Consider the following 15585-nt stretch of genomic DNA (forward strand, 5'->3'; position numbering starts at 1 on the left):
AATTTCAGCCCCTCCCATCAGGCCGCAGATATAAACTGCCAGCCTGTAAAACAAAGCGATATAGAGAGAGCTTTGTTCCCTCAGCAATCAGACACATAAACAAAACAGATGCCAAACCGGCTTTTTATGGTCTGATAAGGACAAGATACAGTTCAGTTCTTAGAGTCCTTGACCTATGCTCTTGGCTCAGTCTAATCTAGTTGTTCTCACTGTCTGGTGTCCACGGCGTCTTCAAACAATACCAGAAGGTGTGATATTGATTGCAGTTTCATTTTGACAGAGCCATGAGGTGTTTTACAAGTGTTGTGTCTTATCTTGCTTTCTAGTGTTTTGACACAATGAGCCAAACTTTGCAAAACGTGTGTAGTCTAAGCAATCAGCAAAATTGTAAATAATCCACAACACACTCTATCTATCTATCTATCTATCTATCTATCTATCTATCTATCTATCTATCTATCTATCTATCTATCTATCTATCTATCTATCTATCTATCTATCTATCTATCTATCTATCCATCCATCTCACTGGAGGAGGAGGGACGTCATTTACAGATGACCCCTGTCACTGGATGAACAGAGCTGCCACTCTTCTAGTTTGAACCAATCACAACGCGGACAAATTCTCCAGTAACCAATAAGAAGCGGTCCAGAGAGACGCTGCATCCGGAGCTGGTTGAATACACAAAGCATCCTCCTACGCCGAAAGACATCACTTTGGTAAGACAGCAGTCACACCGTTAAACTAATGATTGACCCCGCAGCACAGACAGATGAAACACGGACGCTCGCTTCGCCTTCACCTCTGTAAACCGTCTGTAAACCGTCTGGTGTCCGTGCCCAGTCTGTGTCCACATGCTAGCAGCTGTTAGCGGTTAGCCCGCCAGCGCACAGCGGTGTGTGTTTGGCGCTTTAGTGCATCGTCCATCTGGAGGAAATGACATCTGCAGACAGTAAAGTATAGGTCGCTGTATACTATGGGAAAGACAATTAACATACATTAGTATAAGGTGTAAGTTATGGTTGTAACAGCACACGTTACTATCCGTCCAGTGGTTTTTAGCTGTCAGAGCCAGGGCAGGAATGAATGTAAACAATATATCTATTATTTATCCTATGCTTTAATTATGTCCTTAAAATGTTTTTTAAATATACAGAGGTCATTCAAGGCGGTGGCTTAAAACACTATTGTTCAGGATGTCAAGCAAATGAATGCATGTTTTTATGAAATTTTGCACTGCAGGAGATGCACTTTTAATTTCGTTGTTGTGGAAATGACAATGACAATAAACGTATCTATCTGTCTATCTATCTAAAGCCATTAAAAGTGACCAAGTTTCCCATAATCTATATTTACATGCACAGGGAACATGCACTTGAGCAGTGTCTTTGTGAAAGAGACTCAGTGAGGTATCTACAGTATTGCCTGTGGCTGTTGGGAAAAGAAGAAAAATGTGATACAGAAACTTTTTCCCCTGCAGGGTAAACCGGACTAGAAATGGGGCGCAGGAAGTCAAAGAGAAAGCCACCTCCCAAGAAAAAGATGACGGGCAACCTGGACACCCAGTTTACCTGTCCGTTCTGTAATCACGAGAAGTCCTGCGATGTCAAAATGTAAGTCCAGCTTTATGCAACATCACACTGCTTCAACAGTAACCCAGAAATGCACCATGAACAACAAATACTAACTCTTTTCCAGGGAGCGAACCCGCAACACAGGGATTATATCATGCAGTGTTTGTTTGGAGGAGTTCCAGACTCCAATAACCTGTATCCTTTAACCAACATGGGGCAGAAGGCATCATCATGTTTGGTTGATTGCTTTCACGAAACAGTGAGATTTGTTTTTAGTTTGCTTGTGTGTTGCCATGAGTAAAAGTCATGAATCCGAGAATTTTATAGTGCATTTCATAAATTGCAAAATGGGGAATTTTGGGTACATATTATGTTTATAATTATCTTATGATTACAATTTTCTACTACTGCATTAAAGTTGAATGAAAACAGACTGCTTGCAGATTTCATAATTATCACCAGCTTTAATGCAGTAATGGTTGCATTATATGCAAATGAGGGGGTTCTTAAAGCAGAAGTAAGCGATCCGGACGTTTTTCGGACTTCTTGTCAGCCGATGGAGTTAGCAGCCCCCGCCCTCGTCATGGATCTATTGGTCTTCGTCCCTATGTCACCACATTCACGCGCATCCCGTGGCTGCACACACAGCCCTTCATGCCGTTCTCTCTCCTCATTGGATAAAGGTTGTAGGATACAAGGAAATAAAATAAAAGTTTTCTCCTCGGCTTACAGCAGAGCAGAGTGACTGACAGACCCGTGTTTCGGACCAAACACTCTATGTAAGTGATTGCCGTCGGAAGATATAACTATTTAAGACTTATATTAACACAAATATTCCGCTTACTTCTGCTTTAACACTTTAAATTCTTAAAATAAGCAATTAGAAGATTGTTTCGCCTTGTTAAGGTGTGTGTGTGTGTGTGTTTTATGTGTATCTTGGGTGTAAATCTGGACCATCCCTTAACCTCCTGTCAACAGATCTGTCCGAGCCAGTGGATGTTTACAGCGACTGGATCGATGCTTGTGAAGCAGCCAATCAGTAGTCCTTGTTCAGTTATGACTCACCTTTTCTCTAACCTCAAATCACTTTCTGTTTAGCACCATGTAGCAAACATTATGTTTTTCAGTGTCTGACACATTTAGTTTCATTACGCTGCAGTGTGGCTTGCTGGACATGGCACATTCGTCTGGCTGGGCCAGGTGTCATCATGTTGTTTTGACAGTGACTGTCAACATCACAGCTCTCTTTATATTTCATGTCATTGATCCGCTTATGAAAAATTATGTTTATTTTATATTGGATGAAGATTTTTTCTCTTTCTGGACCAAACTGTCATATAATGAAATTTAAAATCAAATCTGACATATTTGTACACATATAAAACACTCAGTGTTCTTTATTATTATTATTTTTGATTTATAGATGGAAATACTATAATTTTCGTTAGGTAGTTACAAGGTTGTCTATTATTCTTATAAGACATACAAATGTTACTTTTTTTGGAAGTAATATTTTAGTTTTAAACCTGATTTAAACCTGTTTTACTTGCAACATTATGTTGATTGACAACTTTTTACTTTTTTGATTTGCCAAATTCTTCCATTTTTTTAAATTTTCATTTTAAGACCACAATTATGTGATTTCAGTTACACTACTTTTGTGTATTTCACTTTCACTGTGTTATTTGATTTAATTACAGTAATAATAAAATTACAACAGAACTGTATTTTTGAAGTGTTTTTATTGCACAAATGTCATGTTTCGTGAAAGGCATATAGAAAAAAAAAATCAATAGGTTAGCAAAGATGTATAGTTTGAACAATGTTGAAACAAAGCCAACACATTAGGGTGAAATGTTACTATACATTTAACTCCACATTCTGGATATCAGGTTGGGAATGATGATCAATAAATTAACTACATTCCTATATTTGATTGAATAAAAATGTAACATTTGGTCGTTTGATGGATTAAAAATACAGTAAATAGTATACGCATGAGCTTTTCTCCACTAGATGGCGTCCTGCTACATGTCTAAAATCCTGGCTGTGGTGCTTTTGATCAGGAGCTCAAACATGTTGGTCCGTTTACTTCTAAGCCAAAATGTAAGTGTAAATTTCTGCACTCTAATGTGTTGAAAATGAATCCCGTGACAGCTAGAGGCACTTCTAACGTTTACATTCAAGACATTCGGTGGGTTGACAGTATGATGCAGACGTTTCAAATGGAGGATCTCGTCTGTATATTTGGCATGATTCACATTAGCAATTATCAGCAAGCACCTAGGGTCTGCTTTGATATTGCCAATTATTGTCAGTGGTGGACAAAGTACTCAGACACTTTGCATTCATAAAATGAGCAATACCACAATGTAAAAATACTCCTTTTGTGTCATCAGCAGAATGTACTTCAAGTACAAAACGTGAAAGAAGTAGTAAATTGTTACCTATACTTAAAACATTTTATAATATGTGTATGTAAGAGCTAATTTTGTTAAGTCACTACAACTGATGTAATTACATAGGTTAGGGAGTATAAGTAAAAAGTGGCATCAAATGGGAAAACTCAAAGTTCAAGTACCCCAAATTTGTAGCCAAGTACAGTATCTGAGCAGCTGTACTCAGGTACATCCTCCACTGTTAACTGCACACAAGGTGAAGCCAGGTAAAGTGCAACTGGAGCAACAACACTAAAGCCAAAGTTCACTGAGGCAAAAGGCAAGCAGGAAATGTTCCCAAAAGGCTGGAAGCAAAAAGTCAACAGCTTCAGTTGCTGTATAAAAACTACTAGTGACCTAGATAACCCTAACATCAAACTGGATATCACAACACCTACATTTACTCTTTTAGTGTTCATAAATGCATTGTCTGACAGACCCTGCTCCTTTTTTACTAAAAAAAACTTCCTCAAAAAACCAAGGACTCATGCTGCACACAAGCCATGTAAAGTCAGCCCCATAACATTGGCAGGATGGGTAATCTGGCAGGCCTGTGAACATGACTATTTGACAGCGCAGGTGCTCACAAAACAAAGCGATATCCGCACAAAGCTACAAGTCCTCCTGCATCGTCCGCCACCGGGTCAACCTGTGGACCTGGGAGCTCCTGCGTCATCCCGGGCGGTGGGATCCCAGAGCCCGTAGAGCTCTGGCGTGGACTCTGTTCCAACTGGGTCAAAGTTCAATAGCACCAACACAGTCACTTGTTTCCAAGAAACACTCAGATTCTGCTTCGTCAGTGTTCAAACTGGACAGGAAGGGTAAGGGAGGTGAGCTGAGGGGTATCAACAGTAAAAAAAAAAAGGAAAAAAAAATCCCTAATTACAATGCAAATACAAAAAGCAGTAGGAAAAATATAAATAGCAATGGTCATTAATTCTCAACTTATAAGTGTTGTTTGGGTGTTTTGAGCAGTAATAAAAACTCATCAGCGCAATGAGATACAGACGTTGGCCACTAAGTGAAAATTTTTGACGTAAGGTCAGTGTAAACCCTTTTTGTTTTTACTCACGGAAAGAAAAACAACAAAGTCCTAAGAGTAAAAATATGTTAAAGGGGGAAAAAGGGCAATAAAGACGACAGTGACGTCAATCAGTGTTAAATAACAGTCTGGGAGGTTTGCTCATCACAAAGACCGTTGTGGTTGTTTGTCTGAAGTTAAAGCAAAGAGGAAGGAGGAGGAGGAGGAGGGGCGGTGAGGCTAGTTTTTTTTTTTTTTTTTTAATCTGAGTACTGGTTGTAGCCGTCGAACTCCTCGCTGCCGTTGTTGTAGTAGGCCTCGGTGGGGTTGCTGCAGTACTTGTTGTCGTAGACCTGGCGGGGCAGGCCGTAGGTGGTCATGCCCTGCTGGGAGGCCACTTTGTTGGTGCCCATCTGCAGGGAGATGGTGCTGGTGTCACAGTTCTCCAGCTGCAGATTCTTGTCGAAGATGTGCCTCCTGGTTCCTGGAGCCGTCATGCCAGCCTGGGGGGAAGCAGAGAGGTTTTAAAATTAAAAAGAAAAAGAAAACATTCCGCAGTCGGGCCAATATATTTTTTAAAAAGCCTCTTGAACAGGCCATGAATTCAATGAATAAGGCCTGTAATGCTGTATATTATTCTTACTGTCAACATCCCTCTCTGTCGTAAAGCTCCACTGTTGCCCAGAGCCTCTTAAAAACACAACATCGAGCCACACTGCTGCACTGGGTGACATGTTCCTTCATTCTGATGGACGTGGGCACTGTAGTATATTTGTCAAACCCATGCACACTGTAATTCTGCCAGAAATACTTGTTACAATAGTAGTTCCCAGCCTCTTTTTTTTATCTGATTTAATGCCAGAGCCCTGTCGGATGAACTCCATGAACTCTAGCTCGCCTATCACTGGTTCCAACAGTCTTCACTTGATTGATTTTAAACTGGATGTTTTAGCACAATCAAATGCATGAGCAAGTCTGATGGTTTGGCCATTTATATCACGTTTAGCTATTTCAACCATTATTCCAACACGTTTTGCTAACTATTTGAACCATATGACGGTATGATTTCTACTATTTCTATCTATCACTTTCAAGTAACTATTCATAGTTTAGCCAAGTAATAATAAGAAGCCATTAGTCGGTTTTCTTTTCTGCCAAATGTGGTTTGTTGCCTTGTAGGGGCGTGGTAATTTGTTGTGTGACACGAACCATTGTTGTCTTAACATGGCAAAGTTAAAATAGGTCTTCAAGGCAGACAAGGCTTGAAGGCTACAATGTATCTATTGGAAAGTGGCTAAAAGGGCCAAAGCTAGCTGGTTAGCATGCTAACTTCAGTGGAGGATTTGATACAGGCAAGAGCTGCTATTCAACTGTAAGTAAAGGAATGATATTTGATACTGAACTCAATGTTTCCTCTACACTAGTAAGTAAACAGCTGGCCACGCTAAAGTTAGCTATGTAGCAAAAACAAAAAATCTCCTTTAAAGAAATAAATTAATTTGGCTATTTCAACCAATTTTGGACAAGATTGTTTTTGCTATATATGCTTAATTTTTCTGTTAAGACTTGTTCGCTAATTATCTGGTTTTCAAATATCCTAATTTGCATATTTAAATTCAAGCTGTAGTTCTGCCCCGGGAATCATTGTGCTACAGTGTCAACATGTGTATTACTGTAAAATACTGCCGAAAATCATCCCAACAAACTCACTCCCGTCTAAGTAACTCAAAGTGCCAGACTGTTTCATGAAACCGAAAAACATGTAGCTACACCTCCAGTAAGATTCATTAGCCAGCAGACCCCAAAATGAACTAATGACTTGGGTCTTTTCAACAGCACAAAGTAACATCAGCCTTACCCTTTAAATTAATTCATCTTCAGCTCTTATCTGGCTTACATTAATTAATATAAGATAAGTATTGTGGTATTTCTCTCTCCTCACCTGGCTGGCTCCCTTGTTGGTACCCATCTGTAGGCTGATAGTGGACTGGTCCATTGGGTTGTCCATGCCGATCTTTGCATCGTACAGGTGGCGCCGTGTGCCGTAGGAGGTCATGCCCTTCTGGCTGGCAAGCTTGTTGGTGCCCATCTAAGGATACAGCAACATTGAGTGAGATAAATAACTGAAAACACCATTAGTTTATTGTCATAATGTGAGATAAATAACTGTAAACACCTTTAGTCTATTGTCATAATTTTGGGGGGGGAAACTAATTTAAATTTACATTCATGATGAGTGAATGAACCTGTTATTCTATTCAGGATTCATTCTGCATGACTCCAGCAGGGGGCATAAATATAACTCATGTGCATCTATTTTATCTTTGCCAGTTTAACATCTATAGAGACTCTGAAGAAAGGAAGGAAGGTGGAACTCCTTCCTTTCTTCATGGACTCAATTCCTGACACCACCGGCACCAATGTGAGGATCTAATCTGTGCGGTGCGAGGCAATCTCCCCCTTCTCAATCTATAGAGACTCATTTGAATGGGTGTTAAAGCAGTAAATTGGTTTGGTGCAACAGGCCTGCTGCTCTGACCTGCAGGCCTATGATGTTGCGTCCCTCCCTGAGCTTCTCTGGAGCGAAACGGCGCTGCTGCTTCTCAGCGTACTTCACTCCAAAGTCGTACTTTGAGTGGAAACCTTTGGACTTGGCCTGAGAGAGAGAGAGAGGTGGCAGAGACAGAAAGGAAAATAGTGGTAATAGAGTATAATTTTCATTCTCATATTGTTTTTATCAGGCTGTAGCTGTTGCCATATTGTTCTAGTCCATGCAACACAAAGCACTCACATAGGTAATGTTCAGTCACTGTACTGTATATGGTGTCTATAGGATAAAAGTTGCACCTGATTCTCCACCATCACACTTCCCTACAACAGATGTAATTGGAGAAACAGTGTGTATGTGTATGTGTGTGTGTCTGCGTCTGCATGTGTACTTGTGTGTGTGTGTGTGTGTGTGTGACATCTGCCCTCACCATTCCAACCAGAGCGATGAGCGTGCACTGGACCTGAGTGTGGTTGACATTCTCAAACAGATCGTTGGCCTCAAAGATGTCATGTGGCTTCAGGCCGTACTCTGTGATCCCCCGGACAAAGTTCCCTATGTTTTCCAGCTGAGGAGGACGGACAGAGGGACAATGGAAATATCAGAGAGAGGCATATATTTAACTCTTTTTGCTTCATTGTAATACAGTGTATGTATGAGGATCGTTACTACTCATGTATCTTTTATACATTATAATGTTACCACCAGTGGCTGGTTAGGTTAGCTTACCACAGAGACTAACTAAGTGTAAAATTTAGTTAGTTACTTTATGACAGAGCCATACAACGCGTTTCCTTTCATTTTTATTCCTTGTGTTAAGCTATCCAGCTACAGTACTTTCACATTTACAATACAGACAGGAATCTAGAAACTGCACGTCTATTGCCTCAAACATGCATTAATATTGTGATAATGGTTTGGTATAGACACCATAAAGAATGAATAAGATCCCTTAAAATATTTAGCAGTTTTTGTTTTATTCAGTTTCTGTGCATTTTAAAGTTATCTCAAGGCCCTTTCTCCCTCATTGCTTCTACAGTATAATGCCTGAATCTACTGAAAGCCTGACTGCTGCGCATTCATTTGCAGCAGCGTTAATATCACAATGAGAATTTTTTTTGAAAAGAGCTTCAATCAACTCTTAGAAGCGATGTTTGCCTCTTTGAGCCTGTAAAAGGCTAATAAATGCCACGCTGCGATGGGGCTCATTTGATATGGCAGCTACTTTATGGAATGTAAATAGGCTCCGTGTTGTCAAGGCCAATGTGGCAGACAAACCAAGTTCCACATGCTCTGGAAACCGTCCCTGACTTTGAGACCAACGGGACAAATAAGGCTTCTTTTTTTTCCATTGAGCTGGTTCATTACCTGGTGCCAGTTTTGAGTGGAGTTGTTGATCCTTCTCACTGAACCTGGCTGGAGAACGTTAATGAGTCTACAAAGAAAGGGACACAGGATACACGACACATTATTTTTTAAGTGATGTATGATTATATAATCATATTATTGGGGACAATCACTGACATTAATGATTAGTTTCTGCGCGTCAGCGTCTGTCCACTCACTCGCACAGCAGGACTCCATCCTTCAGACTCTCCATGAAGTGGTCCCCCATCCTCTTGCCAGTCACATCCTGGATCCACAGCCTCAGCTCCTCCTCCTTCTGGGGGTCATACTTCCCTGCAAGCTATCGAGGAGGATGGGACAGAGGTCAGAGGTCACATATTACATTTTCAGTTTATCATAAAACAACAGCTGATTTCAGCCCATCGAACTCTCTATGATCAAGCCTACTCCTTACTGGCAAGCCTTTAGTCATTTCAGTGAATACCGTTTAAAAAAGAAGAAAAGAAAGAAAGCACCTAAAAATAAAAACTCAGGGCTCAGCAAAATGAAGAGTGATAAAATATTACTCTGTGGTTTATCCTTGTGCCACATGGGAAGATCAAAATTTGTGGAACATTCCTGATAATTCCGATTTGACATTTTAAATCAAACTATAACACATTATTACCAGCTGTGTGAGTGTATATGTTTTCATCTTTTTTGGTCTGCAACCATGCATGATGTGCTACAACAAAATGTGGCCGCGGAGTAGCTGACTGCGGTGGAAACAACCGCTGAGGCAGGTTTGAATACTTCATCATACGTCTGTGGGCAGATTTTGCCACCGTGATGAGTCACTCAAGTACTGTGAGTAAACTTTACATGTGTGTAGCCAAGATTTAAAAAGAAAAAATGAAGGCTGAGTTCAAAGATGGGTGTGGTTCCAACACAGAGTGCTCACGGGTCAAGACAGGGCGGCTGTCGCTGCCGCTGTGATCCCATCATGAGATACTCTCTAAATTTACCCTATTTCAAAAAAGGTTCCCAGCATGAGCTGTCTAATTTAATAAAATAAAAAACATTAGTATTTACTCCATTAATGAATATTATAAATAATTACCGGACATTCTTTTCTCCACATCTTTGCATGTTCATTTGACCTTCAGTAAAATAATACTTAAATGAATCAGAAGTTTATCAATATCACATTTGTGTCTATTCTCCTTTTTATTTCTTGACAAAATGTCCTTAGAAGTTATTTGAAGGCCCTATTGGTTGTGATGGGGAGGAATACAGTGGAATTCACTGAGGGCTGGAATAAAAGGAGAAGATGATAGATAATGACATACAATACTCAGATCTTAAAACTTTATGTCAGTTTAATACAATGCCACTTTCAGGTTTCTGCTTCCGAAAATAACTCTGGTCTCTGCCTTTCCTTTCTCAGCACATCATAAGTGGACTGTCACTGAAAGTCTTACTGTATAATAAAAAAGTACTTTGAGATGAAGTGTGTAAAAAGACCGGGAATAAAAATGAAAATGAAAAAGGCCTGTGGACATTCCAGCTCAGAGAAACACTCTGGCCTCTTTCTCTTCTCTCTCTGTATTTCCTTATTGGCACAAACACGTTGCCCTAATACTTTGAATTCTGGTGTGGGGTTTAAGGCTGCTCCCCCCTTGGATACACACTCTCTCTCACACACACACACACACACACACACACGTACACACCCTCGTCCTCTTTTCCTGAATGTTCTGCAGATAAGTCTTCGCAGTCTGGGATCGCCAGCCAACACAAACAAGTATTTCAAAGCAGTGGGGATAACGGAGCTTCCAGTCCATCACACCAAACTTGGGAGAAACAGCTTTCCCAAACACTCCTCCCTCTCCCTCCGTCTGTCTCGCTCTCCGTCTCCCATTGGCCCAGCTCATATTTCTCTCTCCCCCCTCTTTTCTCTCTCTCTCTCCCTCTGGGTTTTCCAGAATCTGCCCTTTTACAGTGAGTTGACTATTCAGGCAAACCACGTCTGATAAAGACAGGCCAAGATCGACAGGTCCTGCTTCCAGCCGAGGTACTTGAGCTCAGTGTCTGATTTAGCCGTGTTGTTCTTCTCATAGTGGAGCTCAGGAATGCCGTCAGAGCCGGTTGTTTTCTGAACTCTGAGAGATTTCTTTATCATAGACATTGAATGACAAAAGGGCAAATAGGATGGAGCAGTTCAAAACTAAAATATACAGCGCTAGTGATGCTGGAAACTGAAACATGTCCTTTGCAGGACACAGATCCTTAAAGCAAGACGATGTAACCTTTGCTAGAGAAAGGTCACTGTGGACACAAGTGGCAATTATGGAACAGTGGTAAATGCTAAGACATTTATAGCACAAAAAGAGCAGAGTCATAATGCCAGTAAAGTGTTACAGTAATGTCACATACAGCAACATCTACCTTAGCGCAGTTAGCCTGCATAAGCCTACATTAGCCACCATAAGCCTCCAGTCATACCAGACCAAGTAAGGCCACACTGACAAACCTCCTGAAGCACTGAAATGAGCTACAGGACATTTTATCACTGATCAATTTAAGATTTTATTTGTTTATGAAAGATTCTGTTATTTCCTCCTCTGCATGTTGAATAGTGTAGTAGGATATAAATACTCCCAATGCAATGTGTTAAAAGTAAAGTAAAATAACTCATTCTACAGAGAAATAACTTTATATGACATATTATTGTATTTTATATAAATGACGCATTCATACATACACAGCATTTAGCTGCTGCTAATGGAGGCGGTTGTTAAACAGCTACGCTTTGATATTTCACTCTATTGGTTCCCAAATGAGAAGCTGGGTGCCCTCCGGGTCGTCCGATAAGTCTGAGGGGTTGAGAGATGATGAATGCGAGGGGAAAGAAGAAAAAACAAAGTCCTGCTGCATAAATGTCCATTAATGTCTCACATATTTCCTTAATCGTTGTTTTTTCTGTTGTTTAATCATGGCCAACTTGACCTTGGCGGGCTGCTAACAATTATCTAAATGAAACCATCTGAGAGGTTTAGGTGGGTAAACGTCTCTGTTCCAGCAGCTCATCTGAACTATGATGAGGAACCTCGAACAGGTTCGGCTTTTTTCATTAAAGTGTCACATTAATAAAAAGTTGAGAAACTGGCCTATTCTTTATTAATGTATTTGAAAAGCTGATTATTTGTTTTTATATAAAATCAGACAAATATGCTGAACGATGTGGAGAAGAAAGCACAATGCTTCTCTCTTTAACTGTTGTATGGATGTCTGAAATAGCTTCAAATTAAAATACAAGGGAAGTACTATTGTATAAATATCTCTTAATCCATATCTATATATTGTTTAAGAGGTACTGAGGAAGATCTGGTAGCAAAACTCAACAACAGAATCCAAAAAATGTAAATGATGGGGCGCAGTGGGTTGAGCAGGCGCCCCATATATAGAGGCTACAGTCCTCACTGCAGTCGGCCCCGGCTCGAATCCCGCATTGGACGGCCCTTTACTGCACGTCATTTCCATTTCCTGTCTCTCTCAGTATACTATCCAATAAAAAGGCATAAAAAGCCCTAAAATATACTTTTTTAAATGATTTCATGTTTAAAAGCAGAACTCAGTCATTTTTGTTAAAATGTAGGCACAGGAGAGGTGGCAGGTAGAGGATGATGGTAACGCTGAAACATAATGTAAAAGTAGGAGAGAGCTTCATAATGTCAGATCAGTTACACATTGATCTGAACCAACATCAGCTGACACTCACCACTGGAAGCTCCTCATACCAGCAGACCAAGGCTACCGGAGCAAAGTGCAACTAAAGTGTGTAAAATCTCACAGCATCACATATAACCAACCACATTGGACAGAGTAGACAGTGTACTAACATCAGTGTAAATACACAGTATGTAGCCGTTTGTACTTTGAACTGTACTAGAAAAGAAAAAGTGGCTTCAAGATGTTCCTGTGACCACCCAGCAGCTGATCACTGATCCTGGCTCTGCCTTTGGAAGAGTTCACCTCACTAAACAAACAGCTGTTGTGTTAAATGGATCTGCTGGTGGGAGCTGCTGGTACGACTCTCGTCTCCGCCATCCGTCTCCTGTCCACCTGTGTTCTGTCAGGACGGCGTTACGTCCTCCCTGACTCCAGTGTAAACTGTTTAGACAAAGGACACTTTCTCATGTTCCAAGTCAGAGGCCGGCCGGTCCTTAAAAGGCCATCAGATGATGCCGATGTACCTGTCAGTCTCTCTGCCGCATCCCTGCTCCTCTCTGATGTCATGCTGCAGGAACCTATAATCCCCGCGCGACCCACGGCGCCCTGTCAACTGCACTGTACAGCTGGGTTTCCAGACTATTCACAACGGGAGATAGAGTGCACATAATCGACTTGGAAACAGCACAAAGATGGAAGCAAAAATAACAGCCAGAATATCAAACCTTCATTCCAGACTAAAGAGCCTGCTGAATAGCTGTAACGCTAGGAATGTGGGTTTCATGGAGTGCTGTGTACCCCTGTGTGAGATTAAAGCACTGATGAAAGATGCCACTATTCAGGGAACTATTCAGGACAATAACGGCAATGATGATGATGATGATGATCGGGGTGTTGGAACAGTCGCAGGCTGACCTTTCTCAAGCTGTCAGCAGCTGTGACTCATCCCAACATACAGAGTCACTACTGTCATGATATCAGCAGCAGAGAGGAGGCAAACACGTGAAATCCTCCAAAAAACGGTCACTTCATCAACACGTCTGAGCTCGGTCAGGATGCTGACAGCTTCAACTGGAGGAAAGGGAATATGTATGTTGATGATCATTTACTTTAGTACTGTGCTTTGAAGCAAATATCAAATCTGATATTTAATATTAACTTCAACAACAAACGTATTGCATATAAAGTAAAGCTAAAAAAATCTAATCAAAATGCCACCAACGGGTTCATAAATATAGTCTAATATCCAAATCCAAATATCCAAATTTATTTGAAATATCATGATTTTTGATTTATTCTACCATAAGTAACCTTGTGAATGCAGGATATCATTATCATTATTGTAGCATTGGTACATCCACCACTGTCTTGCTTATAAAGTCTCCAGGTCAAAATAAATCCATTCATAATCATGTACAATGTGTGTCTTTGATTGTGCAGATCAAGCCCTAATCATCACTGAAGCATCTCTACTCTCTTTGCCTCCAGGCCCAGATTCACAACCCTACACACACACACACAGTGTGGTTCCTCAGCCACAGAGATAAATGAACCAGTGACACTAGAAAAACACAGCGTTATTTAGCACAAGTCAAATTTCCTCCCTCCCCTCGTGCTGCACTCTCACAGACTAAATGCCCTGACCCCTCTTAATCGCACAAATAATTTGGCCACTGAGACCTACTTTCAGCTCCAAAACAATCACCTCCCTCACTGTGTGATCTGTTATCAGAGGGCAGGAGTGTGTGTGTGTTTCCCATGCATGAAACTTAGGAGTGAGATCACGTTATAGAGCCTCGTTTTAATCATCAAAACACAACCTGCATGTAAAATACCAGCTTTAAGATCAGAGTTAGAGCGGCTCAGTGCATGTTTGTGTGTTTTATTCTATGTTAGGGGGATGAACCACGTGTTGACAGGTTGTTCAGGATGACTGTAACCATGTGAACATCCCATATAAGGACTCCAACAACTATTTGGGCACAGAGGTTTCTCTATAGAGCTGTGTTTGGAGGATCCCCATCCTCTGTGGTTTGTTATAATTAAGGCAAACAATCCAAACAGGACCACAGAAGAGGAGTGTTTACATTATTCATCCTCATGCTAAAGCCTGCTTCCCTGGCCCCTGGTTGGTGGACCCCTGACCCACTCCAGCTGCTGTAACGCTGCAGTGGATTTGCCACAGCCCTGGGATTACAACAGGAGTAAATAAATAAATAAAAACGTGCACTCACCTTACTCTTGACCTCGGCTGAAAGTCCGAAGGCTGGGCCGCTCCTGAAATGTGTTGACATCCTGGTGCTTTGAGTTATTTACAGTGAGGCTGATGAGGAGGGCTTTAAAAATGGAGGAGCAGGTTACAGCTCTCGGTCCGAGGCAGGAAACACACAGAAAAAAAAAAGTCCCGAACAAATCCGTGGGTCGAGGTTTGCTTTTCTTTCTTTTCTCTCTTTCTTTTGTTTCTTCCTTCAGCTGGTCTCAGTCGTGCTCGGACCTGCTCGTGAGGCTTTTGGACAACTTTCCGACACTGTTCTGAATCTTTTTTAAACTCTTCCCATGTGTGTGCGCTCTGATTGGCCGCGGCAGCCGTCCAATCAGGGCGCAGCCTCCTCATCGAGGGGGAGTGATGTCACCGCTCGGGTATTAGATTTAATGAGTGTCACTTTTTCCACCTTCAGGCCAGTCAGGGATGCTTTTCTCCTCCACTGACATGCACTTTGCTCAAGTTATGTCATTGTCATGTTCATGTGAACTTGAGATACATCAACAACACCCTCCACCTTTCATCCAACAACACATATCGAGTGATGGATATGAAATATGGGGAAAATATTAAGAATATAATCAGTTTACTAATGATGAGGTGATAATGACAATACATTTATTATAATAACAGTCTTTTGATGAATCTCATGGGCAGTATTCACAGTCCTCTGAATACAAAA

The 15585-nt window shown here is 41.0% G+C and overlaps 2 protein-coding genes across 2 annotated transcripts; one reads left to right on the forward strand and one right to left on the reverse strand.

Moving 5' to 3' along the window:
• The first annotated feature begins 608 nt into the window (after positions 1 to 608).
• On the forward strand, positions 609 to 2870 carry elof1 (elongation factor 1). The gene is made up of 4 exons (XM_085784894.1): positions 609 to 720; positions 1482 to 1614; positions 1700 to 1770; positions 2554 to 2870. Exons 2-4 carry the CDS (start codon positions 1499 to 1501, stop codon positions 2616 to 2618), a joined length of 252 nt encoding a protein of 83 aa, XP_085641020.1. The 5' UTR covers positions 609 to 720; positions 1482 to 1498; the 3' UTR covers positions 2619 to 2870.
• Positions 2871 to 3300: 430 nt separating this feature from the next.
• On the reverse strand, positions 3301 to 15155 carry cnn1b (calponin 1, basic, smooth muscle, b). Its single transcript, XM_085784893.1, has 7 exons — positions 14875 to 15155; positions 9148 to 9269; positions 8951 to 9017; positions 8013 to 8150; positions 7574 to 7690; positions 6977 to 7123; positions 3301 to 5537 (listed from the first exon to the last, which is right to left on the reverse strand). Exons 1-7 carry the CDS (start codon positions 14932 to 14934, stop codon positions 5295 to 5297), a joined length of 894 nt encoding a protein of 297 aa, XP_085641019.1. The 5' UTR covers positions 14935 to 15155; the 3' UTR covers positions 3301 to 5294.
• Between the last annotated feature and the right edge of the window lie 430 nt (positions 15156 to 15585).

This window comes from Trachurus japonicus, chromosome 8 (assembly GCF_045865225.1).
Source record: "Trachurus japonicus isolate A0001 chromosome 8, Traja_1.0".
Classification (NCBI taxonomy): Eukaryota; Metazoa; Chordata; class Actinopteri; order Carangiformes; family Carangidae; genus Trachurus; species Trachurus japonicus.